This window comes from Trachypithecus francoisi, unplaced genomic scaffold (genome assembly GCF_009764315.1).
Source record: "Trachypithecus francoisi isolate TF-2019V2 unplaced genomic scaffold, Tfra_2.0 Lachesis_group0, whole genome shotgun sequence".
In the NCBI taxonomy this organism is placed as follows: Eukaryota; Metazoa; Chordata; class Mammalia; order Primates; family Cercopithecidae; genus Trachypithecus; species Trachypithecus francoisi.
The window spans coordinates 19,953,520-19,971,309 of NW_022681453.1; the positions used below are offsets into that span (position 1 = coordinate 19,953,520).

Consider the following 17,790-nt stretch of genomic DNA (forward strand, 5'->3'; position numbering starts at 1 on the left):
GCAGCTGGCATCAGGCTCAGCCTGACCCAGGCTAATTAAACCCTCCCCCAGCCCAGAGGAGGCTCTGGCTCCAGCTCTAGACTTTTTTCCCTGGAGGGACAGAGCTAATTAACCGAAAGGGTTTAATTAATCAATTAGCGTGGCCTCCAGACCCCTCCACTTAGCTGTGGCTGTGGCAGATATTTATAAACAGGAGCTGCCAGACCCTTCTCTGGCTGGAACCTGACAGAGGGGTGGGCAGGCGATCATGGTGGGCACAGGAGCAGTGAACACGGCTGCAGAGGCAGGAGATCCTGTCAGAGCTGCAGAAGCGCCAGCCCCAGCTCTAGAGCACCACCAAAGGCCTGGACAGATGCAGTCAGTGACTCTGGGACATATGAGGGGACACAGTGAGGCAGATACTCCGGGGCCCCGTGCAACCCCTCTTTGTGCACAAGTCACACAGGTCTGACACCCAGAACTAGGTAAGTTCCCAGAGGTGCCCCAGACATATGGCCAGGGGTGCTGATGATGTCCAGCTGGACACAGCACCCTGGTCACCAAGACCTCCAGGGATAGGCCTGCACAGAGGGCCATGGGAGCCAGAGGAGGCATCAGAACCCCAGCTGGGGGACAAGGTGAGGGAAGGCTTCCTGGAGGAGAAGACATATGCAGTAAACTCAGGGAAAGAGCAGACAGGCCAGGCGCAGTGGTTCACACCTGTAATCCCAGCACTTTGGGAGGCCAAAGTGGGCAGATCTCTCGAGGTCAGGAGTTCTAGACCAACTTGGCCAACATGGCAAAACCCTATCTCTACAAAAAATACAAAAATTAGCTGGGTGTGGTGGCTCATGCCTGTAATCCCAGCTACTCAGGAGGCAGAAGCAGGAGAATCACTTGAACCCAGGAGATAGAGGTTGCAGTGAGCCAAGATCATGCCACTGCACTCCAATCTGGGTGTCAGAATAAGACTATGTCAAGAAAGAATGAAAGAAAGGAAGAAAGGGAAGGAAGGAAGGATGGAAGGGAGTGAAGGAAGGTAGGTGGCTCATGCCTGTAATCCCAGCACTTTGGGAGGCTGAGGCGGGCAGATCACGAGGTCAGGAGATCAAGAGCATCCAGGCTAACATCGTGAAACCCCGTCTCTACTAAAAATGCAAAAGAAAAAAAAAAAAGAAAAAAATTAGCCGGGTGTGGTGGTGGGCACCTGGAGTCCCAGCTAATTGGGAGGCTGAGGCAGGAGAATGATGTGAACCCGGGAGGCGGAGCTTGCAATGAGCCAAGATCGCACCACTGCACTCCAGCCTGGGTGACAGAGCGAGACTCCGGCAAAAAAAAAAAAAAAAGAGAGAGAGAGAAGAGAGAGAGAAGGAAGGAAGGAAGGAAGGAAGGAAGGAAGGAGGGAAGGAGGGAAGGAAGGAAAGAGAGAGAAAGAAAAGAAAATAAAGAGAAAGAAAAGAAAGAGGAAGAAAGAAAGAGGGAGGGAAGGAGGGAAGGAAGGAAGGAAGGAGGAAGAAAGAAAGAAAGAAGGAAGGAAGGAAGGAAAAAGAAAAGAAAGAGAGAGAAAGAAAGAAAGAAAAAGAAAGAGAGACAAAGAAAGAAAAAGAAAGAGAAAGAAGAAAGAAAGAAAGAAAGAAAGTAAGAAAGAAAGAAAGAAAGAAAGAAAGAGGGAAGGAAGGAAAAAGAAAGAAAGAAAAGAAAGAGAGAGAAAGAAATAAAGAAAAAGGGCCGGGCGCGGTGGCTCAAGCCTGTAATCCCAGCACTTTGGGAGGCCGAGACGGGCGGATCACGAGGTCAGGAGATCGAGACCATCCTGGCTAACACGGTGAAACTCCGTCTCTACTAAAAATACAAAAGCTAGCCGGGCGAGGTGGCGGGCGCCTGTAGTCCCAGCTACTCGGAGGCTGAGGCAGGAGAATGGCGTAAACCGGGAGGCGGAGCTTGCAGTGAGCTGAGATCCGGCCACTGCACTCCAGTCTGGGCGACAAAGCGAGACTCTGCCTCAAAAAAAAAAAAAAAAAAAGAAAATAAAGAAAAAGGAAGAGAAAGGAAATAAAAAAAGAAAGAAAAAGAAAGAAAGAAAAGAAGCCAGACGCAGTGGCTCACACCTATAATCCCAGCACTTTGGGAGGCCGAGGCAAGCGGATCACCTGAGGTCGGGAGTTCGAGACCAGCCTGCCCAACGTGGTGAAACCCCATCTCTACTAAAAATACAAAAATTAGCTGGGTGGGTGGTGGGCTCCTGTAATCCCAGCTACTCAGGAGGCTGAGGCAGGAGAATCGCTTGAACCCGGGAGGTGGAGGTTGCAGTAAGCCAAGATTGTACCATTGCACTCTGGCCTGGGCGAAAAGAGCGAAACTCTATCAAAAAAAGAAGAAAGAAAGAAGAGAAAGAGAGACAGAGAGAGAAAGAGGGAAGGAAGGAAGGAAGAAGGAAGGAAGGAGGGAAGGAAGGAAGGAAGGAAGGAAGGAAGGAAGAGAGGGAAGGAAGGAGGGAGGGAGGGAGGAAAAGAAAAAAGAGAAACGAAGAAAAGAAACGAAAAAAAGAAAAGAGGGAGCCAATTGAAGGGGGTTGTGGCAGGTGGAGAATATTCCAGGGAGAGCATATAGCATGCACAAAGGCTGGAGGCAGGAACAGCAGGAGGTTCATCTCCACTAGAAGACGTCCCCTTCTGGGAGATGCCCCCAGACTACCTTACCTGTTAGAACTGGGTGTCCCTGACTCTCTGCCCCTCCAGCCTGTGCACTCCAGGAGGACAGCCCTGACTCGACACTCCCTCCCAAGCCTCCCCAGCTGTTGTCAGCTCTTCTCTTCCATTTCCCCTGCCTAACCCAGGTAACCTACAGGTGCATCGCAGTCCCTTCAGAAAGGGAGCTCCGGGCTCCTTCCCACGACATGCTGCTTTCCTCGGGTTGGCACAGGTGGGAGCCCAGCTGGTGTCAGGGATGGGAAGGGGTCAAAACCCAAAGGTCTCCTGACCTCTCAGGCCCGGGGTAGTTGAGAGAAAGGACTCCTAAGGCAGCCAGACCTGTGCCCAGACCCCAGTGGGGCCCCTTCCTGACACATGGTTTCACAGTTCTCTGTCTTGGCTTCCTCATCTGTCTGTGGGGGATAATCCAGCACCTGCCTCCGAGAGTTGCTGGGGAGATTAAGTGAGTTTATCATGTAAAGCCTGCAAGACACCTGGCCCAGCACAAGGGCCATGGTTGTGTGTTATTATTATGGCTCTTACTGCAATTTGAACTCCCAGGTGACCGACTACATCGGAACGGATCCCAGGCAGGAGCAGGCATGAGGGGCAGCCGTGGCAGGACCTCACACTGAGGAATGATTCAGCCCCCAGTGCTGTCCTGGGCGCCTGCCGTGTGCCTGGCACTGCCAACATGTGGCTTCTCTAAATCAGCAACAGTAATAGCTGAACGTAAAAGACAAACAACTCTGCGTTCCTTTCGGAAGCCAGTCTGGAGAACGGAGCAGAGGCGTTTGTCCCAGAAATGCCACTTCTGGGCAGGAGGCCCAGGGAAAGGATCTGAGATGTGGAAGAACCACACCCAGACTCCCTGCCCAGAGGCGCTGGTGAGACCACCTGAGTCCCAGCAACCAGGGAGGGACAGTGGTATCCAGCCTGCCTCTCTCCCAGTGGCCAGGAAATAGGGCTGCAGGGGCCTGGCACCAGGGATCTGGGGAAAAGTATGAGTGGGGCCTTCACTCCTGTAGTTCCTCCACCAGGAGCCCCAGCCCCAGCCCCTGTACTAGGTTCCAGGGGGTGAGGAGAGAACTAGGTTTTGGGCATGCGAATTAGGGGGACCAGAGGCAGGCTCAAAGCGGTGTGGTGCTGAATCTGAGGGCCAGGTCCCTCAGGGTCATTATTCTATCTCTTGTCAGTGGAAACAGGGAATTGGAGAACTGAACAGGGGAGGAGGCTTGTCTGAGATCACACACAACAAATTGACAATGGTTGGGCCAGAGAGGTGCCCCTCAGCAGGGGTGGGGACGCCACAGCTAAACGAACTCACCTGGGCTCCTATTCCAGAGGTCTAGCTGAGCAACAGGCCCTTCATCCTGCTCTCTCCTCTTGAATTGGCAGTTCTTATCCCCACTGTACAGAGGAGGAAACGGAGGCTCTGAGATGGGCTGTCAGGGCTGTGCTGTCCTGGGGGAGTTCCCAGGATGCATACGGATCTTGGGGTCCCCTGGCTCTCCCTGGGTGCCTAGCATGTGGCTGCACAGTGAGGGTGAGGCAAGCTTCCCTCAGGGGAGGTGAGTGGGGGCTCAGAGTCCCATAGGCCCATGCATGCCCCAGCTAAGCTATATCCTTCTGCGTGGCACAGTGGCTGGCTTTCACTGTGGACGTGGCGTCAGACAAGCTGGGACCCTCTGTTCACACCATGGGTCTCAATTCCCATGGGGCCCGGGTCCTGCTGGTCTGCAGATGTGTCCTTCTCGTACCCTCTCCAGCCCTCCTGACCCACCCTCAACGACTGTCCCAGCCTCCTCCCTGTCCCTTGGCCTGCGCACTTACCTTTCAGGCTGCTCTCCACTCAGCAACTAGATCTTCATTGTGACAGCCAGACCTCATCAGCCCTGTTCATGATGCCCTCTAGGGGGTCCCCTGTCCCCTAAAGAGGCTCCTCCCTGGCCCATGACGCCCTGTGGAAGGGCACTGCAGCTTCTCCTCTGCCTGCAGCCCTGAGGCCAGAGGAGGAGGTGAAGGCACGGAGGGAGGCGTGTGGAGACCCCACACGTGCACGGAAGCTACATGGCAGACAATGGCCCCTGGAGGTGTGCAATAGGATGGCTCTGGGAAGGGGGCTGGCTGCCTGGGCAAAGAGGGATTCTAGCAAGGGCCAGAGTCTGCGTCACGGTCACCTGTGGGGGCTCATCTGCCCCAGCCAGAGACAATGGGGCCAAGGCCTCTAAGAGTTGCTAATGATAGTCTTTAATGACCATGCCTGGAAAGGGATGACTTCACCCAGGACGCACCCTGATGAGAGGAGGCTACAGTCACAGGCAGGCGGCTCCTCCATTGCTATGAGACCTGCATGGGCTTGTCTAGTCAGAGGATGGCAACGCTGTGTGTGTGTGTGTGTGTGTGTGTGTGTGTAGTGAAAAGCCTCAGGGCAGCAGGGTGGGGGCCCAGCTTCTACCTTGCCTCACTCTATGACACCCCACCCCTCTGCAAACCTCACCTTCCCCATCAGCACAGGACTGGGGAGCAGAGTGATTACGAGCCTTCCCAGGGCTCTCAGGTGGGCTGGGTCTCAGGAGTCAGGTGAGAGCACTGTGTCCCGGTGGAGCCCAGAACAAGCAGGGGAAAAGATGTCAAGGATCAGAACCTGGACACCCTCCTTCGGGGCAGCCAGAGGTTAACATGCTAATGTGCTCCCTCCAGAGAAAGCTGCCTCCCACATCAGGCCCTCTGGCTTCTGCCAAGGATCTGGGAGTAGGTGTTGGTGTCCCAGACATATCCATTTTGACACAGAGGGAGGCACAGTGCAGTCATGGTGTTGACCCAGGTGCGCAGTACATGGGCAGTAGTGGGGACGGACAGGCTCCAGTGCAGGCTTGCCACCCACCCCAACCCTGGTCCATTCACGAGGCATGACTGCCCTCTGGGGAGGGGCCCCGTGGGGGCGGCAGGCAGAGCATGGCCGTCTCCTGAGGGCTCCCTCTGACCCCAGGCTCAGAGCGGGACCACCCTAGGGAAATGTTCATCTCTCCTGTGGTCTCCTTGTCAGAACCGCTTCAAGGTCACCGCTCCACAGCGCTCCAAGTGCTTCCTCGTATCCAGCCTTAGTCAGTCCTCATGTTGCACTTGATTCATTTATCAGAGGACAAGTTGAGGGCCCCATTATCCTGCCACCCAGCGTGACATCACCGAGCTTCCCTCGGGCATGTTCCCTCCCTGGGACTGCCCAGCCAGCACAGGAAATGGCTGCTGGATGAATGTGCAAGTGAGTAAGTGTCTTGGATCCTCCTCCCATGTGAACACTAAGCGGCCAAGGAGTGGACCAGGTCCCCGGGGCCCAGGCTGAAAGGAGGCAGTGACAGGGACCAAGGAGGCAAAGAATCTCAGGAGAGCAACAGGCCTGGGGACAGAGATAAAGCAGGCGCACCCCCAGGGAGCCAAGTGTCCAGAAGCTCAGGGTGGCTGCACTGAGGGCCTCAGGCACGGATGGCCTGGAGCAAGCAGGCCCTGCGGAGGAAAGCATGGTAGAAATGGGGTGGGATAGGAGGAGCTCAGGACTTGGGGCCATGAGATGGGAGCCCGAAACCTGGGGGTGGGGGACCACAGTCCAGTAAGTGTGGCCCAGCCCAAGGTCACACAGCAAGGACCGAGGGCCCCGACCACTCAGCCATGACCTGGCCCTCTGTTCCCCCGCAAGGAACCTTAGCCAGGCCCAGTGCTGAGGTAGGAATTCTACAGGTAAGGAGGACACAGACGGGCAGAGAGACCTCTGGCCCCAGAGTGCACAGGGGTAAGTGGCGGGGCTGGCCCTCTTCAGGCACTCCCAGTCCTCAGTCTGAAGAGCCGGCTCAGGAGGTGGCTACTGCTCCCACCCCCACCCCGTCCTGTGCTTGGGCACGCTGGCACTACCAGGCACTTACTCGGTTTGTCGAGGGCCCAGCCCCCAGCCCAGCACCCGCGGGCTTCCCCAGGCCTGGGCAAGGGCAGCAAGAGGGAACAAAGGCCCAGTCTCTGCCTGCTCAGGCCCCCACCCCCTTGCCTGCCCCTGGCACAGAAGGAACAGGGCCCTGAGGGAGCCCAGGAGCAACAGCAGCACCACCCCCTTGTCAAGGATGCAGCGAGAAGCCCCCTCCCACCCACACAGGCCTGCTGGCTGAGCGGCAGGATTCTTCCCCGCTCCAGATGGGAGTGTTCTGGGGGAGAGCTGAGGGACTGCAGTCACACAGCTGGAATTTGCACCCAGGCCCCACAGCAGGCAGAACCTGCCCTCTACCCCTCACCACAGGCTGTGCATAATGGTTGTGACTGTGGTAGAGGAACTGAAGAGCAGAGATGAGGGAGAAAAGAGGAGGAGAGTCTGGGCACCCCAACAGGGCAAGTCCCAGGCTGAGCCACCTTCACCCTCTCGGCCCTGCCCACCTACCTTCCACCTGGGTCCAGCTCAGTGCTGATCACACAGTTTGCTGAAGGGATAGAGCCGGGGAATGTCAGAAGTGGGGAAACTAAGTCAGCTTCCAGGCCTCTTAAGTCCTTGACGGGGGCTCACCTGATCCAGCCAGAGGCAAGGGAGACCTAAGCCACTCTGGAGCCTCCATTTCCTGATCCGTAACTCGGGGCTTGTTGCCCACTGCGGGCCTCACTTCCCCAGACTGTGGCCCCCATCCTTCTCCAGACCTCCTCCCTGCTCTAGCCCAGGGCCTCGCTTAGACCCTACCCCCAGGGGAGCCTGGACGGAGGCCGATGCCCACCCTTCCCTGTACACGCCTGATTCCTCCCTATGAACCCAGGCCAACAATGTGCTCGTCATGCCACAAAGCTGAACAGCACTCAGGAACCAGGTGCAATTGGCCCTAAGGGACCTGTCCAAGGCCACCCAGCCCTTAAGAAGCAAAGAAGGGCTGACCTGCTCACTGCCCACTGATATCCCAGGACCTGCAGGGGCAGGGTTAAATGCACATTCCCCTCTCTCATCCACACAGCAGCAAGAGAAAAGGTTAGGGTTCTAGGGGCTGCAACCTGGGCAATGCCTAAGCAGATAGCCTTGGACAATGAAGGGTGAGTCAGGGCTCAGTTGTGTGAACTTGGTCCATACAACCTCTCCAAGCCTTGATTTCAGCAGAAGCCCACAGAGAAAGCCCTGATGCCTCTGCCTGCCAGTGCCTAAGGGCTGGGGAAATGCCACCTGCCCCAGCTTCATCCAGAAACTTTGGCTGCTCCCTCCCATCTGCGGGGCACCTTGATTAGTCTAAGCAAGTGCCCAGCAGACCCCAAGCAGAACCAGGCCAATGCATCACAGAGCAGGCACTAGGATGCTGGTCGACAGACTCCTTCACCTCCTTCCCAGGCCCCAAGCCCTTACCAGACACGACTCATTTTAAAGAAAAAATAATATTTATTTGCAATATAAACAAAGTCCCGTTGTTGGCTCGGGATATATATATGTGTGTGTGTGTATATATATATGTAGGGTCACAAATCTTCCTTCATAAGATCATAAAGCAAAACTGGCCACCTTCTGGCATACCCTCATTTATACAAATCTGGTGCATCTTTCTGGGTTTTCTTTTTAAAAATAAAAGAGAGAAAAAGAGAACCATGTACAGCATGGAAGCTTGTCGTCAATTTCTCGACTGTGGCAAGATTTTAATCTGCTGCCTTAAGAATCCCTGAAAACCACCCCTGTGAGGTAAGAAGCAGTGGGGCAGAGTTTTCTGTGGCCTCACTCACATGCTGAGTGCTGCTCTGTCAGGGACCCTGGCCCGACCCCTCTCCCTGCCCTAGGCCCTCATGCAGTCCTGACACCTGGTGAAACTGAGGCTGGAGAAGGAACAAAACTGGAGGAAGATAACGGAATCCGTGGCTTTGTTCTGTGGAGGCAGGGGGAAGTGAACAGAGCCTCACCCCCCTTCTGCTGGTCCACCCTTGCCCCACTTGCCCCTGCCCTAGGGTTGAAATGGGTGCAAGTCTCCTGGCAGTAGAAGGCATGGGCAAGATGAGGGCAGGGCAAGCTTCCAAGGGGACAAGGGGGCTGCGAACGGCAGCCAGACCAAAGCAACAGCTAGGGAGAGGGAAGAACCTGGAGGTAGGGCTGGGCCTCACCACCTAAGCTCTCCCCAGCCACTGGGCCTCCACTCCCAGTTGCAACGAGAGAGAGGAGAGGGCAAGGGAGAGAGAGAAACAGACAGATAGACAGAAGTAGTGGCTAAGTATATAAAAGGGCTCAGAGCCCAGGCCCTCCTAGGGGCTGAGCCCAGAGGGCTAATGCTACTGCCTGGCAGCCCCCTGTGGCCCACCTCCTGCAGGACAGCGGCAGGGACCCGGGTTCCTCACCTTCTGTCTCAGGGAGGTCTGCAGGGACCACCAGAGGGATGGATGAGAGGGCAGAAAATGCAAAGACCACCATCCAGCCCACCAATCACAAATTGCAGCAGTCATCACAGGCGAATGCAGGGCCAAGTCAGACTGGGCCAAGGGTGGGAGGCGGCACGACTGGGGGTCCCAATACCTGAAGAGCAATAAGCCACCCCTTCAAGAAGGGCCCGCCGAGGAAATGCAGGCTTCACACATGTGCAAAACGCATTTGGTCAAGGTCAACATGGGGTCTGTCTTTTCCATTAAAAAACAAAAACAAACACAATACTTGCTTTTTGAAATTGAACGAAAAACAAAACTGATAACGTTTCTCTCTCTCGCAGGATCAGGGAAGGGATGAAATACTGGGTTATACAATCCACTGTTGCATGTAGCCTGAAAATAACACTTTTTGTTTAAAAAAAAAAAAAGAAAGAAAAATCAAGAAGAGCTCAAACCCTTTTTGTGCTCCAGGGAGCTTGGATTTACCTGCCAAAAGTAAAAAGTAAACTCAGGTCCGTGGATGTGTCTTTAAAAAACAGCCAAACTGGCTGGGCCATCAGCAGAAAGGAGCGTCCTGGACAGGATGAGGCCCTGGTGGACGCCCAAAGCCACGTGTCCGGGAGCCGAGGCCTCTCCAGCAAGCCCTGCAGAGGGAGACCTTGCCTGTGAGCCCCGCCCCCAAGGATGGTGAGGGGCGCTCCGACACCGAGCCTGGGTCTCTGGGCACAGGCGACATCTGGGGGTTCCTCAGGCCAGAGGCGGCAGGCTTGAGCTCTCCCACCTAGCCCTGTGGAGAGCCGAGCAGGGGCCTGGTGCCATGCCCCCCGTGCACCAGGCCTCACGTGGACTCCAGCGTATTGAGTGGGAACAGGTTGTGGTTGGTGGGCGTGGAAAAGTAGAGCTGCTCACTTGGCGCATGGTTGTCGCACGGGCTGCTTAGCCCCAGCGTCCGCTCAAAGTCCAGCAGCTGCCCCATGAAGTTGAAGTTGGGCGAGATGTTGGACTTTTTTCTCTTGACAAAGTCGTAGGCATCGTTGAGTGACAGGTTCATCTTCTGCATCAGATAGGCCACAGTGACCGTCACTGAGCGGCTGATGCCTGCCAGGCAGTGCACCAGGACACCACACTTCTTGGAGCGGGCTTCATCTGAAACACATTGACATGGGTCAGGGAGGTGCCTCCTTCAAGGAGCCTTCCCACATGGGTGGCCAAGTTGGGCTGGGGTACAGAGGGCAGCATGGCTGCTGGCTGGTCTTGCCCGACCCCTGAGGGACCTGGCCAAGCCCAGTGTGGGCAGGGCAGCAACTTGGAATAGAGGTCAACAGCACGGCTGTGGAGAGGGCTCTGCACACTTTAGCCCCAAGGCACTGGACACCCGTGTCTCAATTTCCTCATCTATAAAATGGGCCTATTTATGTACAGTGGTCTCATAAGGACCTGTGAAGGGTCAAGAAACATGAACTACTATAATGCCTGTGACCACGGCTAGTTCTACCACTGCCATGTGCATTGCGACTGCTGTCACAAGCATCACCTGCATCCTCTTGGGTCATCTGCACCATGGCCAGTAAGCCATTTTATCAGTGAGGAAGCAGACACAGAGACAAACTGGCAAGCCCAAGGCCACACAGAGGCTCCTCCTAGCTCAGCACCCGCTGCTGCCAGGCCGTGACCTGGGACTGGGGGCTGGGCTGGTTCTCTTGGGGCTGCTCCCATGGGTTGTCCCCAAGAGTCTCCCAGGAAAGTGGCCTGAGGGAGGCTCCTCTGGAAGGAAGTAGGTGGCCTGGCCCTGCACTTCGCTCTGCCCTCTGCCCAGCTAGTCCCCAGGGCCTTAACTCCAGCTCCTAAGACACAGGGACTGCGATGCTGGCCTCGCTATCACTTGTGATGGGGCTTCATAAGTGAGGCGTGCTTAAATGGGCCCCACCCCTGCCACTTGCTAGACCTTCTGCAGAGGCCCATGTGCCAGTGATATCTCTTACCACAGCCGACTGGATGTGGCCAACCTTCCTGTCCCCTTTCCCCTCCAACCCTCCCAGCTTCCCCCAGTGCCACCCTCAGACTCCTCTGCCTGACACAGAAGCTCAATAAATACTGGCTGAGCTACTGAACAACTCAGTCCTGTAATCTCTCCTGGACCCTGGGGCAGCTGCCTCTCTGTGTGCCACAGCTGTGCCAGGGACACAGATTCACAAGAGGCAGCCATGGGGTCCTTGATGTCCCCACCACCATGACTCTGAACCCTCCGGGAGCCAGGCACACAGCTAGCACTCAATCAATGCCTTCCTACAAGATGACACACGGGTTCACCCACTGTTCTTCATTGCCTTTGTCCTGACAGAGCTTCCTCTCTCGTCCCCGCCCAACCAAGGGTACCAAGGATTAAGCATACAGTAGGTGCTTCCTCCAGACTCAGGGACTGACAGGGGGCCCCATGGCTGAGGCACTGGGGCAGGATCATCTGTCGAGGAGACAGACATTGTGGCTTCATGTGGAGCTATGTGGTCTGACCTCGAGATTGGGGGTAGGAGAAGTGTGTGCTGGGATGAGCCTCCAGTGGTGACACCAGGATGTGAGGAACGCCTGGCCCCCAAACCCACCTCCAGGTGATCCAAAGAGAGTCTGTTTCTGTTGGCTTTATTTTTGGCCTTTTCAGGGTGTAGCTGGTGACTGATCCTGTCCCCCTGACTCCTAAGGGATGCCTGGGCCTCAATTCCTTCACTTGTCAAATGAGGAAAAAGGTCCCCCTACCCAGATGGGGAGGAGCTTTCAGGAATGATAAAGGTACCCATTAGCCAGGCCCAGCCTAGCAAAGCCTGCTTTCCTGTCTCTATTCCCCTCCCTCGCTGGGGGAGTTCAAATGCTGAGGCAGCACCCATAGCCCTCTTGGCCCCCAGGGTTGGGGGCAGGGCTGAGAAGCTCCAGGCAGCCCCAGTTGCAGCCCCTCCCCCAGGCCTCAGCTTCCTTCCTTCCTCCCAGCCAGGCACCTACTTTTGGTTCCCAGTAAGCGGATGAGGCGGGGAAGCCTCCCACTTCCTGTTGTTAAAGCTAGCCCAACCCAGCTGACACCAAAACGCCCTCCACTGGACACAGCCGCTATAGGGAAAGACAGCCCAGGCCACCCCCACACCTTGCCACTGGAGGCTGGGCAGAAACAATGGGTCCCCAGGCTCAGAGATAGAGTGTTTACATTCATCCTGAGCCCCCGTGCCCCTTCCTTGCACCCTGGGCCAGGGGAGATGACCTGCGGTCTCACAGCCTCCAGTTGGCCAAAGAGTAAAGCCAGCAGGGGACCTGAGTCTGCTGAGGCTGGGGATACAGGGACTCAAAGGGCACTAAGCCAGATGGCAGGACACACTGCTCTGGGGAAGGCCTTTCTCCACTCCCCCACCTTCTCTTACACTTCTCCCTACACTCCAAGCGAGCCCTACAGGCTGCAGAGAGCATCTGGAGCCTGACCGAGCTAGCGGTCACCACATTTCAATAGCTGCCTGTTTGGGGTGTGCCTCTGGCTCCAGGGAGGGCTACCTTTCAGCCCTCTTAAGTACACACTGAAGCCCAAAGAGGCAATATGACAACCCCATCCTGGAGAGACACGTGTGCTGAGGCGTGATGTGGAGCAAGTGAGACCCGTGGGAGGTCTGCACGCTGTGATGTTTCAGCTCGCTAAGCCCGAAACAACATCTAAGCCAGGAAAACACAAGCTGGACGGCAGAGAGCCCATGAGGTGCTGCCAGCTAGGGGGAGCTCAGGGCTCAGGAGACTGCTCAGGCCCCAACAGGTAGAGGGGCCCAAGGGACTCGGTGACTCACAGTAGGCATGGGTACACCCAGGGGCACACGCTGGCACACGCAAGGCACACACAGGTCTCAACAGGCCCAGAGGTACCCAGTCAGGTGGGGGCACCACCCAGAGTCCTGCATACACCTTGACACACCCACCCCCTCTGCCCAGCACACAGAACCTACCAATGAAGCTGATGGCCTCAGGGAAGAACTGGGAGAGGTTCTGGCTCCAGTGGTCAGAGATGGGGATCTGCTTGTAGGTGAACTCGCCGCCGTGCTCGAAGGCATTGGGTAGGTTGGGTGTGACGTTGAGGATATACTTGATGCCATACTTGCCGAGCACGTCCAGGTTGGTGGAGTCCTTGGCGCAGCCGAGGTAGAGGTAGGGCAGGATCTGGACAGGGAAGGCTGGTTGGCTGGATGGCACAGGGCTGCCATCCGACTCGGTGGCACTGCTGGGCAGCTCTCGGTCCGACTCGCCGTCGGAGCAGTCAGAGCTGATGCGCAGGCCCCCCAGGCCCAGCACTGAGGTGGGTGGCGAGCTGCTCGGTGAGGAAGAGCTGTCCACGTTGGTCTCGCAGTGCTCAGAGTACTCTGTCTGAAACTTGTTGAAACCACCTGTGTCCGGAGTGAGACAGGGCCTGGGTGAGAGGCTAGTGAGAGCCCAGATGGGCTTCACAACCCAGATGGGCTGACCAGAGATGGCCAGGACTCCCCATGCCAAACACCACAACACCGATGGCCAGCATGGGCCATGCCAAGCATCTTACACGTGTGCCCTTTCTTGTGTTCTCTCCATCTAAACCATGACCACTTCACAGATAAGGAAACTTGAGGCCCCAGGAGGTGAAGTGACATGCCTGGACTCCAAACTGGTACCCATAACACTTCAGGGCCCCCAGCCATGCCACCAGCTTTAGGGCACTTGAGGACAGGCCCCAGCTAATTCCTCTTCTGCAGCTCCCACGCACACCTAGCCTCCATGGGTGTTCAGTAACAGCTAAGTGGTAAAGAAAAGCAGACAACCCCATTTAGCCAGCACCTTTGGGTTGGCAAACTCCTCTTACAGATAAGACCACAGGTGCCAGAGCCACATCTGGCTCAGTTAGAGGCAGAGAGGTCCTGGGCTTCCTGAATGGGAGTCTAGTGGTTGCCCAGCCCCAAAACTACAGCTGGGGAGGGTAGTGGGAAGGTACTGGCTGGCCCCTTCCTCCAGCAGGGGCAAGTTTTTGAAGAGGGTCCTGGCTCCACTTCTCTAGAATCCTCCCTTAGAACTCAAGCCTCCCCAGCCTTGGACCTGCAGCGGGGGAGGGCCACTGGGGCAATACAGGGACAGGAGAAATGGGGAGCCCCTTGCAGTGAGGCATGGGCCCTGCGCCCGAGGGTGCTGCAGGCCTCCCCTCCCCTCCCGCCCGCCCCGCTGCCAGCAAGAGGCCATTTTGGAATGTTAATTGGAAACACCGGCCTCAGCCACTCGCCCCCGCCCCCCGGTGCCGCCTCTCCCTTCTGCAAGCTCTGCGGCATCAGGCTAGGGACCTGGGGGTCCCGAGAGACCCGGGCCAGGGCAACGGCCCCTACCCATACCCTGCCCCAAGCGCCTCCTAGAGGCGGCAATTCTCCGGTGGAAGGAGCAATTCCCGGATCCAGGAGACCCCAACCCAAATGGTCTCCATGCGCTGGAGATGAGGATGGTGCTATCAAAGGTGCCTTCCTGATCCTGGGCTTCCAGAAACACTAATTCCAGGCTGGACTTAGGCGCCCTGCCGCTTTTAGAGTTCTGGGAGGCGGCGCCTTCCACCTCTGAGAGGCTCCACTGGAGCCTAGGCACTACTGTCGCCCCATCAACAGGAAAAAAAGGAAACCCCAGGCAGGGGAAAGTTTGTTCCACCCACTCGAATCGTGCCGAGAAAGGGGGCGCAGAGGGAGCCCCGGGCCTGCCAAACCACACGGTGGGGACCCGGCTCCAGGAGGGCGGATGCAGGCCGGGGACGACGTGGCGCCCAGCGGGGCAGGCCGAGCGCGTGGAGAGGAAAGCGCCTCCAAGGGGGGCGTCAGGGAGTCGCGGGGGGCCCCGATCCCGTAAGGCGTCTCGGTGCTGCCCTCACCTTGGAGGTAGTAGGCCTGGCAGCCGTCGTCGCGCAGCTTCTGTAGGAGCAGGCCGAGCACGGAGGCGGGAGCGCCGGGCTCGGGCTGCCACTCGGCCGTGGCCTCGTCATAGAGCAGCACAGTGGCCGCTTTGCAGCGCGTGGCGAAGCGCTCCTTGTCGGCGTGGTTGGGGATGATGGAGCGGATGGGCAGGTTGCCCTTGCGCAGGCGGCGCAACATGAGGCCCGGGATGGCCAGGTTGATGGCCGTCTCGATGTGCGACGACTCGAAGAGCTCGTGCGGCCGGCAGTCCAGCAGCAGCAGGGACGCGCCGCCGCGCACCTCCAGCTCCTCCTGCAGCCACTCGGCGCTCTTGCAGGGCATGGCCCCTGCTCCCGTCGCCGCGCCCGCCCCGGTGCCTGCGCCGGACCCCGACCCCGCACCGGGCTCGGACCCCGCCCGGGTGCCCCCAGCCGCCGCCGCCCCCGAAGTCGACATGTGCGCCCGCGCTAGGGGGCCGCGGAGCTGGTTTTTCATGGGGAGCGCGGGCGGCCCGGGGCCGGGGCCGGGGCCGGGCAGCCCTGCCCTGGGACGTCGCCCCGGCCGCGCGGGCCCCAGCCGCGTCTCCGGGCGCCCGCCTCCCGCCGAGCTGCGCGCCCGCCGCCCCGGCCTCCCGGCCTCCGTCCCGCCCGGCCGGCCCTCCGCGCGCACCGCGGCCTGACAGCCCCAATTAAACAGCGGCTCCGGCGGCCGCGCGCCGAGGCGTTCTCCAGAAGGCGGGGCCGCGGGGGCCTGCGCCCGGGCTTAAAGGCGCAGCGCCTCCACCGCCCCTCCCCACGGGGTACGCGGGCGCGCTCGCGACCCGAGCCCCGGAGACCAGCGGCGGGGCCCTCCCCGACCGCCTCCGCACCGTCGCCCCCTGGACTGGCCCGGAGCTGACTGCGATCCGCCTAGGGGCCCCGGCCCAGACGCCCTCACGGGTTCACTCTGCGCGTGCTCCCAAGCTCTTCTGGACATTACGGGAAGAGCGGCCCTGGGGGCGTCCTATGCCTGGCACCCCCACCCCACATTCACAAGAGCATAGTTTTCCTGGGACCGGGCGTGGTGGGGGAGGGGGGTGGTCAAGCGGAGCAACCTCTCCTCCTCCCGCCTGTTATCCCATTCATTCTTTCTGTCATCGAGTTCATTCAACAAGTGAGAATTGAACGCCTACTACGTGCCAGGCACTGTGCTAGGCAGTCACCGTTTCGGGGGACCTCATCGTTTTCCTGACGGTCACAGGCTCTAGACCTGTGGGGGAGCGTCTCACGCCAGCAGGCCTGATGGGAAATCAGGACCTGGGCAACTGGCGGGGTAGGAAGACTCAGGGCCGTGCCACCTTCCGTGGGCAGGGGTGGAGAAATCCTGGAAAGGAGTAGCTCTGGGAAGGGAACGCGAGCCCTTTAAGAAAGCTTTACAAGCGGGGTGGTGACAGGCGCCCAGTGAAGCGCCACGTGACTTTTTCCACGGGGCCGGTGGGAGGGGAATGCTCCTTTATAATCAGCCTGCCTCCCTCTCAATGGACCAATCAACTTCTGCGGTAGGCGGGCGCCTGCCATGCAGACGGCCAATCCTGGCTAAAAGAGGCTGTGGCGGAGGGAGGTGGGGCCCGCCGCGGTTTCCACCCTGCGCGGGGAAGTGGGCGGGGACTCCGCCAGCGCTGTGTGTCGATTTGCAGGCAGGCGGGGCAGCGGAGGTGAATGGACCCCGCAGGTAGCTCTAGAACAAAGCGGCTCGACTTGGGCGGCGCGCTTGCGCAGGACCTGCAGTACTTTCCCTACGGAGCCGGGGTGGGAGCTCGTGGCTGGGCTCTGCTGTCTGTCTGGTCCATTCTTTTGCCTGGCGGGGTGCCCCTTCTTGGGGCTTAAACCTCCCGACTCCTCCCGAGGCTGGTCGGCTCTGAGACACCTTGCCCCCATCCCTGACTGTGGGGGAGCGGTGGTGCTTGAGAGAGGGCCTCTGGAACCCCGAGGATTTGAGCTTTCCGCTAACCTCTGACCAGAAGGCAAGCAAAGGGGTGGCTCAGGAGCAGTCCCTGCCCGTCTTTCAAGCGAGGGATTGTCTTTCTGAAGGGTTGCATCCTGGGCCACAGGGCTGTATCCCAAAGGAGCAGGGGTCTCTCCCACAATCACACTCTCAGAGTGTGAAAGGAGAAGCAACTCTCCGCCCAAGGTTGTCCTGGGGGTCCCAGGTCTGTGGAAAGAGCTTCCAGGGCCCAAGAGGGCAAGACCCAGATTCTGTCCTGCCACTTGCAGGTGTGTCGTGTGACCTGAGTATGGTTCTTCCCTCTGGGCCTCGGTTTTCCCAGTGTAGGAGAGTGCTAGTGTGGACAGAGCCCAAGCCATCCAGGAATGCATCCGACTGGGAGGACATGGTCTGCAGCCAGGCCTCTCGGCTGGCAGGCTGGATGCTGCTTGTCAGCGATGGAGGCAGTACTCAAAAAAGAGGCCTGAGCAAACTCCCAGGGAAGGGTGAGCTGCTGAGCAGTGCACCATTCACTCAGCAAGCTTTGCTGAGGGCCTCCTGAGCACCAGCCTGCCTGGAGCTGGAGTGACAACAGTGGAGCCTCCGTCCTCCACTCAGGCCTGGCTGCCTCTCCCCTCTGCTCCACCACGGGGTTGGATGCTGGTCTGGGCACTCCCCCAGGCCTACCACAGGATGAACAGAGACTCCTCTTTCTCTAGGGAAGAGACTGGTCTTAGTGTTCTCTCCCCAGACGGGTCCATGGTAGCTCAAGAAGGTGTCAACTGCCCAGTAAGTCAGGGTGACATCCCTGAGGGGCAGGTCAGAGTCAGATCAACAGGAGGCTCATGTGGTCCTCAAGTGAGACTGGGCATATGTCGCACAGCACTGAGGCA

The 17,790-nt window shown here is 58.2% G+C and overlaps 1 protein-coding gene across 1 annotated transcript; it reads right to left on the reverse strand.

The window, feature by feature from the left end:
- Positions 1–8,041: 8,041 nt before the first annotated feature.
- On the reverse strand, positions 8,042–15,620 carry DUSP7 (dual specificity phosphatase 7). The gene is made up of 3 exons (XM_033209428.1): positions 14,914–15,620; positions 12,992–13,426; positions 8,042–10,169 (listed from the first exon to the last, which is right to left on the reverse strand). Exons 1-3 carry the CDS (start codon positions 15,428–15,430, stop codon positions 9,862–9,864), a joined length of 1,260 nt encoding a protein of 419 aa, XP_033065319.1. The 5' UTR covers positions 15,431–15,620; the 3' UTR covers positions 8,042–9,861.
- Positions 15,621–17,790: the final 2,170 nt, after the last annotated feature.